This window comes from Ciconia boyciana, chromosome 3 (assembly GCF_034638445.1).
Source record: "Ciconia boyciana chromosome 3, ASM3463844v1, whole genome shotgun sequence".
Taxonomy (NCBI): Eukaryota; Metazoa; Chordata; class Aves; order Ciconiiformes; family Ciconiidae; genus Ciconia; species Ciconia boyciana.
Window position 1 is genome coordinate 32958000 of NC_132936.1, and position 17209 is coordinate 32975208.

At 36.1% G+C, this 17209-nt stretch overlaps 1 protein-coding gene across 1 annotated transcript in view; it reads left to right on the forward strand.

The window, feature by feature from the left end:
* ADGRB3 (adhesion G protein-coupled receptor B3) overlaps window positions 1-17209 on the forward strand; it is a 464328-nt gene that overhangs the window by 251563 nt on the left and 195556 nt on the right. The window contains exons 12-13 of the mRNA XM_072857823.1: window positions 8331-8477; window positions 9228-9303. Of these exons, the coding sequence (XP_072713924.1) occupies window positions 8331-8477; window positions 9228-9303 (223 nt within the window). The remainder of the gene's footprint in view (window positions 1-8330; window positions 8478-9227; window positions 9304-17209) is intronic.

Consider the following 17209-nt stretch of genomic DNA (forward strand, 5'->3'; position numbering starts at 1 on the left):
TTTGTATGATTAAAAAAGTTGTTCAATAATAAAATTGTAAAATATAATAGAGATCTGTTTCTAGTCTGCTACAAAAAGCTGTGATTAGAGACATATATTGATTCACATGCTTTATTTTCTTTCCTCTGTGTGTGGCTTTTATACATCAAATCTTCTATCTCCATGCCTGAGAATTCACTTCAATATCCTGCATAACTTAGTTCACATCTTTCTAGATTTCTGAGTGATGGGATTTAGTTGTCATTTCCCTAGAGGTAAGACAATGGTCATCTTTCCATTGCTTCAATTTACTACTTCTGGGAAGCAATCATTCTACCTCTGCTCTTCATCTCCCCAAGAAACGTAATGTTGAGGGAATATTTTTATCAATTTCCTGCTAATGATTTTCACATCTGTTTGCCCCCTTACTGATCTCTGGCCCTCTGTCAAGTCCTCTCTGTCTACCTTTTTAATAGTTCTCAGTGGATATCTAATGATCAGTAAACCTGATAAATAAACATATAAATGATCTCTCTTAGCTTTTCTTCTTTCTCCCTTTCTCTGACGACAGCTTTCTCCCTTTCTCTGATGACATCATCATTCCCATCTTCTGAGCTCACTACCTTAACATTACCTTCAGTCTCTCTTTTTCCTCTCGTTATCAGCTAGAATCACCAGCACAGACACTTTTTCCAGTCACCTTAGTGATTGAAAAATGCTTGGTTTCTGCACCTTCCCTGTGCAGTCAGTCTAAAATAATGTTGCAGGTGGCCTTGCCCCCTCAGTATTATCATGGTTTTCACCTTTACGTCTGTAACATTAAAACTCATGCACTTAAATGCCAACTCATTCTATCTCCTGCATCAGCCTCCATCTTCTGTCTTGCTTTGTGCTGAGTCTTTCTTTTCCTTGAGAAGTGCTTTATGACAAGGCAAGAGTTGCTAAGGGATACTTTAGTCATAGTAGCACGAATGCATAGTAACACTAAGAGGAATGGAAAAAAATAAAGCTCTTTCAGAAACACAGAGTACCTTGGATGTGGCTCTGGGTCTCTTTGGCTGTTCGTGTCTTCGTCTTCTTCAATATAACTCCCAGAAGATGGAGTTGTCCTCTAGTTAATGAAGTACAGCCTCCTACCATGTTTTGTTTAAAGCATTTGTCTGAATAACCACATATTTCAGGAAGCATTCCATTTATCATGAGTACACATTGTCTTCTGACTGCTCATAAAAAAATGTTTACATTTTCACTAGTTTAATTAGGTTTTCTTCAAACTTGTGATTCAGGTTTGAAAATTTAAAAGTTATTTTGTTCTTTAATTTCCACATTGGCCATCTGCAAGTAGCCATATTCATCTTACAGTATGCATTAATAGTAAGTAAACAGTAACAATGATTAAAAATTATAAAAATGCTAAGATTATTATTTTTTCCCCTAGGGAGACATGCAGAAGTAGCACCTGGAACATGGACAAATTCTATGATGCTATGACCATTTCTATACACTAACTCTTTCTCAGGGAGTAAACTTTAATAGTTTGCATAATCTTTTTTTTTTTTTTAAGAAAGCTTTTATTGTCCATAACAACAATTCTCAATGCTCTAATTACTGTTTGAGCCTTTAATTTTTTATTTTCCATTTTTATTTCCATACCTGGAACAAGGAAAGGTTTGGAAAAAGAAGAATTGTAATCTTATGCTTTACCTATTTTAATTTTATCAAGCTAGATTTTTTTATCATAACAAATGAGCAATCAGAAACCACTCAAGAGAATGCATATCCATAGGTGATATTTCATGAGTCTTTGACATTAGTATATTCCTGAGTTGTTCCTGAAATACAGAATTTGGTACTGAACAACATAAGCACACAAAACCAAAAGGAAACACTTGCCTGCTGCCTATGAATTTATTTTTTTATAAATTACATAAGTAGCAGAAGAGATCTGAATGTTTATTAAATGCATCCTGATCATTGCCTGAAGCCATGCTGCTTTCTAACTCGTCCTAAATATTATACTGGTCATATTATTGATATGGTAGCATATTGCTGGCATTTGTTACAGGCTTTTGGGAGCATATTCAGACATCATACAGTTATGTGACTGTTCGTGTACTGATTCTTTGTATTGTTTAAATTACTTCAGTGGCTTGCAAGCTCAAAATAGAAATGAGTTCACTAATTCCCTAAGGTGCTTATCACTGATGAGTGTATTATTTTACAACAAAAAGGTTAATGGGTACCTCTCTTCCCCATGCATTGTCTATAGAATACAGAAGGGAAACATTCAGAGATCACTGTTAAGGTAGCTTCTTGATTAACCTAAAGCATTATTCTTAACCTTCAAACAGTGAGCCCATTTAAGGCACAGTTTGCTTGACACCAAAGGAAGGACTCATGCAGAACTCATGCCTGATTAGTGAAAATATCTCTGAAATGTCTGCTTCTACTTCTGCCTATACCAGTAGTGTGTCTTGCTGCCCAAAGCTTGAATAGTCAGAGGGTAGCTGCTATGGGCTGATGAGCTTCAGGGATGGAAGTGCACAGCAGGCTTCTAGGGACATCCCTCTCTTGACTGCCCATGGAGAAGTAGGGCATGACAAGTTTCTAATTTAAGAAATCATTTCTGTGTTGATAGTCATAAGAAGTAGTAGATCTGTTAAGTTATAATTTCTTAGGAGCATTTTTCTGACTGTTGTTTGATGTTGGCTCATTGCAGGGAGATTTCATGAGTGTTACTTGCAGAGGGAAAATTACGTGGTTGTTCTTCTTACGTTCACATAAGAGGATGTCACTTCACCACAGTCCTTCTGTTATACATAATCTTGCAGGTGGTAAGAGGTGCATTTATCTTTGTACTGAGAGAAGGATTTTAAAGGACATCATCAAGCCTGCTCAGATGCAGAGTTCCGTAGCAAATCTGGAGATCCACAAACTGGTGTCCTTGAAAAGGGGGTTTCACCATCTCTGCTTGTTGCAGATTGTCTTTAAAATTATGGGGTTTAAGTGGATAGAGCAAATCTGTTACAAATATCATCTTCAATATGTCCATCTGGCTCTTTGATGATGAGCCAGGCAAGACTTTGTTCCCTGTGTATCCAATATGAGCTGACTTAAATAAGCTTATTTATTCTATAAAAAAACAAAGGTTTTACATGTAGGGTCAACAGAACAATTCTAAAATGTATAAATATTATTCTAATTGGGTCTTCTTAACAGAGATGTTTGCAGAAATACTCCGTATTCTGAATTTTAACACAAAACTCATTTCATATCCTTTATTCTGAACATCTGTGGCAATGGTAGTTCTATTCATGACTATTTTACCCCAAAATAAATTTAGAAGTATCTGTCCCAGAAGGGCAGTATAATATCCTCTGTCTGAAAAATCAAAACGTTGTGTGATGAACTCAAGTTTACTTAATGCTGAATAATAGATGTCTAGTATGCGGTCAATGGACAAGTCCAAATAGGACAGGAAAAGAGCGAATGATGCTGCTAATACGCATAGCTGTTCTCTGTTGTCTGTGACTGAAATTTAATCAAATTCAGAGTTCTACTTTCTTGCTCTGACAGGGAGGGTTAAGCAGAAGTTGACATCTTATGCTAATCCCATAGATTTCTGTATCTGGTTTTCCAATTCAAACAAGGCACTGATGCCTTTTAAAACAATTAATTCCCATTCCTCTGTATCTGAAGTGATTGTAAATTAGGGATCAACATAGTTACTGTGCTGTAAAACACAACAAACCCAGAATGTTATCACTTATGAGAAAGGAGAATCAGAACTAGTGTTGAATCCTCTTTTGTAAATACATGAATGCTACAGAATTCAGACTCAGATTTTTAGCATCTTTTCTAAAGGTTTTAGTTCAGTCTTTGATAAGGATAAGGATCAACTGTTCAATTCAGCTTGCGTTGTAATTTTAAAACCTAAATCTCTACTGTGAGAGATGAAGCTGTGTTTAGTCCATGAGCAAACATCCAGTTGTTTTGCTGTCATGCTTTTCATTGAATCTGATTTCCTGTTCTAAAGTGATTAATATTATTCAAGGGGCTGATTCTGAAATGTTACCATTTTTTGTTCAACACAGGCTAGCAAAGAGAAAGGGAAGATGATTCATGCCACTTATTTGGTTGCTTTATCTTTTATTATTTAGCAACCCAGATCAGTCAGAGAGCTACTGGAAGTTGCACTAGGCAGCTTATAACTCATTCAAGGTTATAGGGATCATAGCAATACATTTCAGCTTTTCTATTCTAGGCCATGATCTATCAAGGGCTAGAATACAAGAACTGCACAATTTTTATTTCACTCAGAATTTTCTTGACACATTAATTAACCACTTTTGTGCTGCTCTAAATAAACTGCTTAAATATTGTTAACATATTACTGTGTGTAATCAGCTCATTTGGATAGTCATGGATAGAAAAATCCATGGATAGTCATGGATAGAAAATTTTCCATTCCTATGATTTTGGAGTTAATCAGTTCCAAAGAGATTTTATTTTACTCAGTAAGTAAGAACAGTTAGTAGTTGCCAGTTCTGAAATTTTCAGCAGAGCAGTATTAAACAGTTTGTCTGCAATTGCAGCATGAAAATTAAATAAAGGTAAATGGAGATGTATTTGTAAAGGATATTAAAATGAATCCATTAGGGGTCAAAGCAATCACTAAATTGATTAGACTAGACTACTTAAATAGATTTTTCTGAATCAATAATTATTATGGAGTCATCAAATATGTATGTGTTCTTATGTGTAATTGAACCACTGTCTTGTAATTTATACCAATGTGCATCAAAAGAATGCTCAAAGAATTCTAAAAATAAAGGCTTTTTCTCTGTATACCGGCTTATAGCTAGGTGAGGTTTTCTTCCATCTAGGACATATAAATTTCACCTGCAAGATTCAGAAGTATAATGGTGCTATTTTTTGCAGAAATAAAGATTATATTCTACTTCCTGCAGTCTTCAAATGTTGAATACAGTCAAGTACCATGGAAGAAATTCCATGACACATGATTGTGTCTACAGCAGGATATGTGCAAACTGTAAGAATGATCTGAGGACTGATCAGTCTGGTTACTTGTCAGTATTATGTCTTCAGCATAAACAGTCCAAGAAGATGTAGTCAGTTTAGAACAGAAGAATGTATTACAGCAATAACTCAAATATGGTTTTACCTGAGGGAATAAGACATGCTGTATATGGTGTATATGGGAAGTTTTATATTTTGAAGGTCCTTAATTGAAAGTGACACATGCAGATTTTCTTCAACTTCTGCTTAGATAATTTTCTTTTTTTTTTCTTCTCTTTTTTCATCCTTTTTTTCCACTTTACGATCTCATTCTTATTAATATTCTCATTGACTGTTTTTCCAGTATTATACAATTTCTCTGTATGTATAAACAAGCAAAAATACTTCTGCCACAGTGCCTGTAAATGTCCTCAGTGGCTAGTGTTCTGTCTCACAAATTCAGGACAAGATGTTTTGGTAAGGTAATTTTAAAAAGAAAAAAAATGCAACTTTTGCTTTTTCCAAATGAAAAGACAAAGTGCTTGCGTGGCAATTGCAGAACTAAATCATTTGGGTTTCAGTATTTGGAGCACCATTTTCTAATACAAACCTAACATAAAAATAATAGAATAAAGTACAAAGTGAATTACACATCATTCTGTTTTATTATCTATGTATAACAATTGTATAAGAAACTGATATTTGAGTTTCTGACATGTGAATGACCCAGTACCTGAATTATACATATTCTCCTCTAAAAGGCCTGTTGATTTTCATGTTCACAATAAAGTAAATAATTATTTCATGCTGCAGATTAAAACTGAGATAGAGAGCAGAAAAGCCGCATTTCACAATGGAAATGCAGCAGGTCGTGCACCAAGGTCTCATTGACATGAGTTGTAGACTAATATTTAATAAGAATATTAGCTTTTTTAAAAAATAAAATACATTTCACTGTGGCACTGAAGAGGTGGGAACTGTTTCATGTATCCATCTGGCCATGTTGACGGACTGAATTAGTTGCCTCCAGTCAGATTCCATTAAATTATCATGTACCTTCAAAAGTCAGTGCCATGTTGGAAATTAGTAGGCACATCCTCTTGGAATCATTCAGCAAAGTGGCTAAAGAATGACCTAATAATCTGTGTGTATCTGTAAGAGGTAGACTTTGCAGGACATTGAGCAAGCATTTTGGCAAATCTCTTTCAATTATTGGTTTATGTGTTCTGTGTACTGTCTCTGTCTATGCAGAGATCCAAAATCTCCAGATGTTAAGGCTGCATCTTCTGTGAAATTAAATTATGCTTATTGCATATAAGCCATAAGCCAAATGTTTAGGTTTTATGTTTAGGTTTTGTGTTATTCATCACCTAAATATTAACAAATATTTTGGAATCTTTGGTTCTAAGCAGTGCTTAGGTACCATGATGAATGGCCCTATTTAAAATACAGAGATAGACAGAGTCCAGAGAGGTACTATCCTAGACCTTCAGCATTTATCCTGTCCTAAAGTGGTATTCTGTTTTGCAGAGTGAATTCCATTGAATAACATTGATTTCCTATTTCAATAAAGGGAACTGTCATCCAAAAGGTGGATGAAATATTAAGGGTCTTCTCGCTAATTAGATAGATAGATGGGTAGATACACAGATAAATACTGTGCAAATAAAAAACCCAATATTGTCTTATACAGGCTGTATTTAATTTTGAAAACTAAATAACTGTGGGTTTAATTTTATTTATGTGGAAAATAAAATAAAATTATTTTTAGATTTTAAGAACCATGGGAAAAATCCATTTTTACAATGTTAATATATTCTGTATAACCATTAATTGCATGTGAAAACATGCAATCCATTTTATGCCCCAGTAATTCTGAAACACCTGAACTCTTCTCCCTCCACACACCACCTGAAAATTCACAAGATTAAGCATCCCTTTAGGGCTGAGAATGTATTTGCCAATTTCAGCCCAGAGGGGACTGTAACTAGCATTGTAAAGCCCTGATGATAGTTTTTTAATGGAAAGCCTGAAATAACCTCAAGTACCACCTCACTAATGTGATTCTATAATACATAACCAGTCTAATTTGAAACTAAGAGTCAGTTATCAAGGAATACATTTGTAGAGTTAATATTGTTAACCTCTTAATTTTCCTCTTCTCTTGGATTTGAGTTACAGTTTTCTTTCAAATAAAATCCACTGATGAGACACCTAATGGTTTTCTACTTTAATTTTGCTGTTCTGATTGCTTTTACAGCTGTCCCCCCTTGTCTTTATATTTAACCCCCTTGCAGAGTCCTTGCAGTGAAATCGTTATACAGATCAAAGTATAGTCCTGATGTCCGAACTCTTCCAACTACATTAGCCTCTTCATAAATTGATTAGGAAGAGCATTGCACAGCAAATGGCTATCAACATGGCTTACATTAAGAACGGAGCTAGTGCTCCAAATGTTTTGTTTGTCATCTCTCTGAGTGTACGTAAACACTTGCAGCCCTGTCGCTTCCTTAAAAGTAGTTTGAATCTTACTAGACACTGACAGTGTTGCCATGGAGTCATACTTAGATTTCACAGCAAAGCTGAAACTGATTTCCAGATAATAGTTAAGTTAGAAAACAGAGAGAAAATGAGAATGAGTAAACAAATTCCAAACTAGCTATTATTAGATTTGATACCTATTTCTTCTGTCTTTCTGTATCTGTTACAGATATAATAGTGATGTTGTTTGGGGGTTTGGGGTTTTTTTAAAGGGAAAAAATATAATTAAGAATTCAGAATGGGCATTATTCTTTCAAGGAAAAGAAATCAAGTGCTATAACGCATTATTCTCATTTGCGTGGAAACAATGAGGTCTTTTAATATGTGAATCTCCTTAATGGGTCTACCTTGAAATTGTGCCTGTATAGGGGATAAAAGCTCTGTTATTGCTTCATTAGCCTGCATCTAGCAGTTATGTTTCCCAAAGCAATTTGCAGCATCCTCTTCCTTTCATTGTCACATTTGATCATTTTAGAATTTGCTCTGAAGACACGACAATGTCCTTATGTGTGAATTTCAGGGTATAAGCCAGTACATTCAATAATCCCTGTTAAGAAACTTAATCAGAATCTGACTGACAAATGATCCAATCAATGCCACACAATTAATCCATAGCAGAACTGCATAACAAACAGAAGATTACACTTTTTGTGCCAGTTAATGTCCTATAAGTTTCTGCTTTACTTGAAATGTATTATTAAACATTTTTGTTATTGCTGTACTCTTATCATGGTATGATGCTTTAAAGTATGAAACACAATTTTATTTGATTTTGTGATTTCTCTTACTAGTGGCTAGCATTCAGAAGCTTCCTGCTGCATCTGTTTTAACCGACATCAATTTCCCCATGAAAGGAAGAAAAGGAATGGTTGATTGGGCACGAAACTCAGAAGACAGGGTTGTCATTCCAAAAAATATCTTCACCCCTATGTCAACAGGTAAAGAAGCATATCAGCATGTTAATTTTGTGTTAGCTTTAACAAGGGAACTCAGAATCTTTGTCTCATAGGACCACTGTACGAGATCGAAGTGGTTATTTTATCCATCTTCAAAAGAAATCCAGTACCCACAGCTTATCCAGAGCGAAATGATGGGAAATTAATTTCAGCATCTTGAACAAAAAGTGCTACAGAAATCCTGGACGTTATTTTCTAAGCCAAAGAGCCAATGCTTAGTTATTGTGCACGGGATTGTACCTGTGGCGGTAGAGGTGACCTGAAGTGCAGCTCTGCTGAATCCTCTGAAGCTGCTCCACTCCAACAGGCTGGGCCATTCCAACAAGTCACCTAACTTTTACCAAAGGATGCCCAGCAGGCAAATTACCCTGGCTTCAGATACAATTTACAAATACCATTGCAGTGCAGATCTCTGACATTAGAGAATGTAGTTGCTAGGCATTAAACCGAAGACGGTCTTTGAGGATGCTTAATTATAAAGGTAAATGAACTAGCATGGATGCCAGTACACAATGATAGATTTTTTCAAAACATGATTTTCAGTGGTTTAAATCTTGATATATTCCTGACAGTGCTATGTCTTTATGACAGAATTCCAGGATATAATTCAAAATTATGATAGTTTATTTAAAATAAAATTTCTACTAGAAAGGTAAATGGTATTCAGTTTTTTATGCTGATGAAGGCTTGGGAAAGAGAGTTTAAAAATCTTTTTTTCCTTACTCTTTTCAGAACTAGATGAATCAACTGTATTTGTACTTGGAGCAGTGCTATACAAAAATTTAGAACTCATTTTGCCCACTTTGAGGTAAGAAATTTCATAAATACAGTATGACTTAGACTATTTCGGGATCATAACTACACTACATGTCAGGATAAAAGCAGACAACCAAGACTGTTTGCATATTGGTATTGTTGGATTTTTTTGTGTGTTATTTTGTGTATATATATATATATATGTATGTATATTTGTCTTTCCTTCATGCTTAGGCATTTGTATGATGGAAATAGCCTTTTTATCAAATTGGCTTAATTTATATTTTATGTAATCTATATTAAGCTTAATTACAGAAATGTTCCATTAGAAGTATGCACACTGATGTACATCAATGCTCAGGCTACTTATACTTGTGCTTCAAACTACCGTTTGTCCAGTTAGTGCAAGTGATCTAGTAATGACATCATAACCTGATGTACTAAGGTTGTCTGCTCTACTTCTACAGAAGTCTTTAGTAGTAGTTTTCCAAGTACTTTTTCAGTGCAAGTTGTATTCAGAAGGGACAGCAGAGCTATAGAGAGGACCCATTTTAGAAACAAGACATGCATGTGCCTGAACAGCTGTGGTATGTCAGTTATGAAGGCCATACACATTCATAAAGAAATAGGAGGGTCTCTTGTTTCACTTTTTCCTTTCTGTACTTGATAACAGACCATTTGGAAGTAAACATTCCCCCCCCCTTCTCAAATTACTGGTTAAGATCATTTCATGGTCCATTAATACTATCTTATTTCACATGATCCTGTGCACCATTGGTCTACTAATGTCCTTTTACAGTAAAAGACACGGGTGCAGATTGTGTCACAATAGCTGCTAATGAATTCACAATAATTAGAAAGGATAGTAATTAGGAAGACACCAGATAACCTTTCCCTACTCTATTTAATGAAATCTTCAGGATTTGAAACAAAAGGATGGAAAAACAACAGGTTTTTGCCAAAATCCATTTGAAAACAAAAAAGATGCAGTCCTAAGGAAAAAAAAAAACATTTCCCAGTAAAGTTGCAATGCATTGTGCAATGAGTAGCTGCAATGCTGGGGACAGAAAATTCTCTGAGGTAGAGCACAATTCAAACAGTGATGTCCTGTCAGGACACCTGGAAGCCTGGGGAGTGCTGGCGAGAGCCATCTATGCTTAAGGCATGGTATAAAGGACAGCTCATCCATTTCTGAAACGTCACTAAGCACTTTCCATTTGTTGTGCCAGTTCCTGAAATTAGCCAGGAAGGAAGAGATGTTTGTGAGATATATTTTTTCTCCTCTTCTCCCATATTCAAAGAAACAGAGCCAAATGGCTATTGTAGTCAGTCCTTTTTGGCAGACCTTGGAGACAATCTGCCAATCCTAGGAAAGTGTCAAGGTGACCATGTACATTTCAGACCTTTATATTGCAAACCACAATCTATGATCATGCCTTTTCAGCTCTCATAGGTCAATAGTTTTAATTTACAGAAAACAAGTGTGAACCTTGAATGCTGTATATTTACTTATATGAAAAGCCTTTCAGGACTTTTATTTCATCCGTTAGAAAAGTGAGATTTATAGGCCTTACTAGATTTTCCCTAGAATCAATAGCATCCCAAGTAGCAGCAATAGGGGCAGAATAGGGACATAAATGTAGAGCAACTTAAGTATTATGAACTATGAGAAAGTGCATCTCAGTGCCCAAATTTTTTGCTTTTGTCTGTTCTACTTTCAGCTGATTACTGATTTACACAGCAAATTTGACCATTTCTCTGTAAAATTCAGTTCACAGAGAGGTTTTGTGAGCTTCTAAAGCAAAATGGTCTAATAATCTATGTATATCTGTTCATAAATGAAGTCTTTAGAAATTCAAATACGAAGATATCCCACTTTGCCTCTGAATATGTTTGGTATTATTTGAATCCAGTTCTCAGCTGCCCAAGAAAAGGAAACGAGCACTATTACTTTCTCTTATGTACATGAATAAGGAAGAAAAGTCATTATTAATCTGTGATATAAAAATATAACACATATTCCCCGGTACCTCTAGTCTCTTCTTTGTCCAGAGTACAGAGCCTCAGTACTTCTCTGCACTTCTTTAATATTTATAATGAAGTTATACTGAAACTTTTATGGCTTACATCTCTTACCTCATCAGGAAGTGTATCACACTGGATTTCTTTGCCCATGGCAGTCATATTCAAAATTTGAGCTCATGACCTTAAAAAAGTACCTCAAAGGTGGCACAATTTCAAACTGTTTTCATAGAATCATAGAATCATTGAACTGTTTGGGTTGGAAGGGATTTCCAAAGATCACCTAGTCCACCCGCCCTGCCATGGGCAGGGACACCTTCCACTACACCAGGTTGCTCAAAGCCCCATCCAACCTGACCTTGAACACTTCCAATGATGGGACATCCACAGCTTCTCTGGGCAACCTGTTCCAGTGTCTCACCACCCTCGTTGTAAAAAATTTATTCCTTATGTCTAATCTAAACCTAGCCTCTTTTAGTTTAAGACCATTACCCCTTGTCCTGTCACTATAGGCCTTGGTAAAAAGCCTCTGTCTTTCTTATAAGCCCCCTTTAAGTATTGAAAGCCTGCAGTAAGGTCTTCCTGGAGCCTTCTCTTCTCCAGGCTGAACAATCCCAACTCTCTCAGCCTTTCTTCATAGGAGAGGTGTTCCAGCCCTTGGATCTCTTTCGTGGCCCTTCTCTGGACATGCTCGCACAGGTCCATGTCTTTCTTGTACTGGGGACCCCACAGCTGGACGCAGCACTCCAGGTGGGGTCTCACAAGAGCAGAGTAGAGGGGGAGAATAGCCTCCCTCAGCCTGCTGGCCACGCTTCTTTTCATGTAGCCCAGGATATGACTGGCTCTCTGGACTGCAAGCACACATTGATGGCTCATGTCCAATTTTTCATCCACCAGTATCCCCAAGTCTTTCTCCGCAGGGCTGCTCTCAATCTCTTCATCCCCCAGCCTGTATTGTATTCGGGATTGCTTCAGCCCAGGTGTAGGACCTTGCACTTGGCCACGTTGAACTTCATGAGGTTCACATCGGCCCACTTCTCAAGCCTGACAAGGTCCCTTTGGCTGGCATGCTTTCCCCCTAGTGTATCAACTGTACCCCTGAGTTTGGTGTCATCTGCAAACTTGCTGAGGGTGCACTCAATCCCACTGTCTAGGTCATTGATGAAGATACTAAACACTACTGGATGCATTTTGATGCATTCAAACCATTTTAATGTTCATTCAGATGGAATTCTGAATTGGAAAAAAGCTGCAACTGTGGTTAGTGCTGAATTTGTTGAGCTATTATACTCTTTGCAAAAATTAGAACTGCAATGCAGGTTTTAAAGGAATCTTTATTATGGGGTGGTTTATCATTTTACAGTTGTTCAGGTACATGAATGAAATGAAGGTTTCCCTACATCCCTCAGCATTTGGAAAAGGTTTATTTTTGTTCACTTACATTTTGCAATGAAAAACTATAATTTTACATGGATATATATTAATTACTATTTGTACTAATCTTATTTAACTGTAATAAGCATTATTGTGATAACCATTTTAGTGCTGAACGTAATGAAATTCTTCACCGTAATAGCATTGTGTATGGAGCAAATACTGTAAAATGTGAAGGGAGGTAGCATCATCTAGTTTTCATATGATACCTAGAAGTGTGGTAGCTACGCACAATGTATGAATTAAAAAAATATTCTGGATAAGCATCTTATGTGAAGCTGTTCTAAATAAAATGACAGTTGACAAAATATGTTAGTGGTGGGAATAAAGACAAACAAAACAATAAACCAAGGTAAAATAAGTAAAATGAGCTTGTGTTTGAGTTCAAAGGCCACATCATTTACACCTTCACAACCTGATAAAAGAGGTGATTTCTACTGGCTGCAGTTAAATATCCAGAAAGGTTTACCACTTCCTATGTGATTTCAGTTCCTGGCTTTACAGGAATTAGGGTGAGAGTAAAGTAAATATTTGATTGCATGACACCTGTTTTTTGTAGTTTTCAGAAGAACAAAGGTGACACACATTTCCATACATTCCTTAATATCAGCACTAAAGGTATGCAAGCTTCTGCATCATCACAAGGACCTTTTTTGTTTAAAATAAACAAATAAATAAATAAAAAATATCTCTGTATGTCTTCAGGGAAAATCTTTCAAAGCACCTAACCACGGAATCCCCATCTGGTACATCACAGGTGTTCTGTGAGTAAAATGAGGATTTCATTATCTAGGACAGCCTATACAATATATTTCACAAACTCCAAAGTTAGCTGCATTTTACCATATAGGCTTGATTTTTCTTGTTTTTACTGGCATAGAGTCTGTTAAAAGTAAGTCTTGTAAACACAGTGTGAGATGAGAACTTAGCATTTGCATTAATATAGAACTTTTTGGACAATGTGTTTAATCCTAGTGGTACATGTATATTATTCAAATAATTTTGCCAGGACTGTTTAAACAAGAGGTTAGGGAGAAGAAGAGAAAAGTACTTTATTCTTCCTTATAAAAAGAGAATTTTTTTTTCCATGCACGAGTAAATAAACTTCATCTGATTCTATTTCCTAATATACTTTGCTGCATTGCACTGTTCTTGTAATGTCATATGGATTTTTTTAAAATCATATGTTGAAATACTGAATATTTTGAGCACTATAGACTGAATATTATTTCCACAGTTCTTGCATCCCTGAGCACGTTTTTGTTGTTGTTAGGTTCACAGAAAATTGATTCTCAGTATAATACTCATCTAAAATATATTATATATAATTCCTCTCCTGGGCACTCTGAAGGAATACATTGCATATTGCCATACTGTAAGATAGTTTTTAACTTTTCCTTTAACAAATAAGAATAAATAAAGAATCAATGATTTTGCTGCAGCAAGCTTTTTTCCCCATCACTTAAACAACCACCATACTTTTCCTGCTATAATTTCCTGCACTGAAATGTTCTCCTTCCCCATTTGAAACATCATTCTTAACCCTCTCCTTTGGGTGCTGTACAGCCAAAAAGGCCCTTAAATTTCCTTAGGTCAGCTTTGTTAGACTGAGGGCAGAGTACCTCAGGCGGGCATTTACTGCATAGTATTACTGCTATAGCATCCGTAATTTTTCTGTAATGTATACAACATTTACACATTGAACTATAACTTCTTTCATGCTGTCTTGAGATAGCAACATGCCTTATTCATAAGTTCATTTTTCTTGAGCAACACAGTCATTCTAAAAAGAAAAGAAAACCTGAATTTCATATCACATAGAATCAATATGCATACCCTTTTATAAAAGAATACTCTCAAAATGTATACCCAGCTAGAAAAAGAGCTTAGTAAAATAAGTCTATTTTATTAATATTATTATTAATTCAGATTGGAAAAAACACTAGGACAGCAGCTCTGGGAGCTCTTCTTGAACCTTTACTCAATCAAACTTTGTTGTCTTGAATGTTCAAGGATTTATTCAACCATAGTTCCCAAGGAATTTAATATATTTTTTGAGCAATTGATTTCAAAATTTGACCCTGATGTGCATTTTTCTGGACAGTTAGCAGAGCACCATCCTGTACAAGTTCATTTCTCCTTAAAGATAAGTTTTAGATTTTTTTTTTAATGAAGGAGAAAGAGGTAATGGTGAAGTCACTCTCCACCTGTCATAAAACAAAGCTATAAGATAATGCACTTGCCCAGGAAGTGTGAGATAGGTTATTCTATGTTGTTCCCAATATGACAGGGACTGAAATTCCACATATTCCACCTCCCGGGACATTTTGTAAAAGCTGATTACTTACATTCCTGAAGAAATGTTCTCAGCACTAAGCTGTTATTTAAAAAATTATCTTCAACAAAGATATCAATGGCACTGCACCAGTGGTTTTGAGGGAAATTCTTGTGACTACAATGCTTTGAGCTTTGATTCAGTGGCATCTTAATGTGTTATGTGAGTTTAGAATATACTTTCCAGATTGCATTCTTCCAGGGACTATGTGAACAGTTAAATATGAGATATGCAACTCAGTCCAGACAGGACAGCAATGAGTGATGCAGATTTAATTTCACAGTGATATAGCCAGTTATATTCATTTTCTGGTGAAACAGTCTGCTAGGGGGTCTTGAGAACATAAGTAGATTGGTAGGGTTTTAATGAGACTGAGGCAAAATTGATGTACCAAGGTTACAACCTAGGCACCTTAAGTGCTCTTTTGGATCTCACCCTAGAATCATCAGAACTGTACCAAAATTAGATACAGCAAGGAAACATTTCTCAATCCCAAAGACGGACTGTGATCAAGTACTTAAGTATCAGTATTTACATTAGCTTTCCAAAATGGACAAAATCTTTTAATAGCTAGTAAGCTCTCTTTCCACCTGTCACGATCTGTTAGAGAAATCAGTTTTGTGTTTGTTTGGAGTTTTGTTCTTTTTTTTTTTATTACGCCTTACTTGGGAACATTTATAGATATTCAGCTACTGTATGTACAGTAAGGTACCATCATTACTCCCCCTCTACAGAATGCACTGAAAGTTTGCTGAACATTAAATGTTAGTCTGATAGAGAGATATGTTATTGTCAACAATGTGTGACTTTAAAGTGCAACCAAAGGGAAGAAATAGGAATTAAGTAAAAAAGGAAGCCACTTGCATTATATTTCCATTATATGATTTGGCTGAGTAAAATTGGATTAGAATTCACACCTTACCCCAGAAGAATAATTTCATTCCTTGTGCTGAGTAAAGTGCCCGCTGAGTTAACTTTCTGTTACTGTAGCCATGGTAATTCCTGTTTCAATGATCCAGCAAAACGGAATCCTCTCCGAAATACCATTTCCCTAGAGAAAATGAGCAATTAAACAACAACAAAAGAATGTTTATACTGTCTATTATAATTACATCTAAACTGCCTAGTTTCTTCTTTGATAACATCTACCTGTGAATATGTCTTTCTGTGAGATTTTATGGTTGTTTATGTGCGATCAGCAGAAGATGTTGAAAGCAGCATTACATACAAAGGAAATACCGTAATGATGATCAGAAACAGTCAGGCTGATAACTGATGGTTGTTCTAAGCCTGACGAGGCTAAGAAGCAAGGATCTCGGACATAAACATCATGTCAACATGTCTTTATGCCTGTATTAGCATAACCTTGGCAATACTAGGTCTGTCCTAGAAAGGTAGCTGCAAAACATAGTGATCCATCATTTTACATGATGATGAATTAGAGAAATTAACATAAAATTATTATTTTGAGTAACCTGGTACAATAACATAAGACCAAACCTAATCTCACATATATGAGAAAAAATTGATTGGTTTTGGTGGGATTTCAGTCAGGTCACAACTATGGATCATATTTTTAAAAGTATTTAGATGGTGAAGTTGCCCACTCATATACCAAATGCAATGATTTTTCAGAAATTGGAAACAGGTAGGTTTTTTTCATAAGCACAGAATCAACAGAATAGTAGCACCTCCCATTGCACTCATCCATCTTAACAATTTTACAGTTAACACTCAGAAAAAAAGTCCAACACAGCACTTTGGAAGAAAAATGACTGTCTCTCATAAAACAGAATCACAGAATCACAGAATCGTATAGGTTGGAAAAGACCTTTAAGATCATCGAGTCCAACCGTAAACCTAACACTACCAAGACCACCACTACACCATGTCCCTAAGCACCTCATCCAAACGTCTTTTAAATACCTCCAGGGATGGTGACTCAACCACTTCCCTGGGCAGCCTGTTCCAATGCTTGAGAACCCTTTCAGTGAAGTAAAATTTCCTCATATCCAGTCTAAACCTCCCCTGGCACAACTTGAGGCCATTTCCTCTCGTCCTATCACTTGTTACCTGGGAGAAGAGACCGACCCCCACCTCTCTACAACCTCCTTTCAGGTAGTTGTAGAGAGCAAGAAGGTCTCCCCTCAGCCTCCTTTTCTCCAGG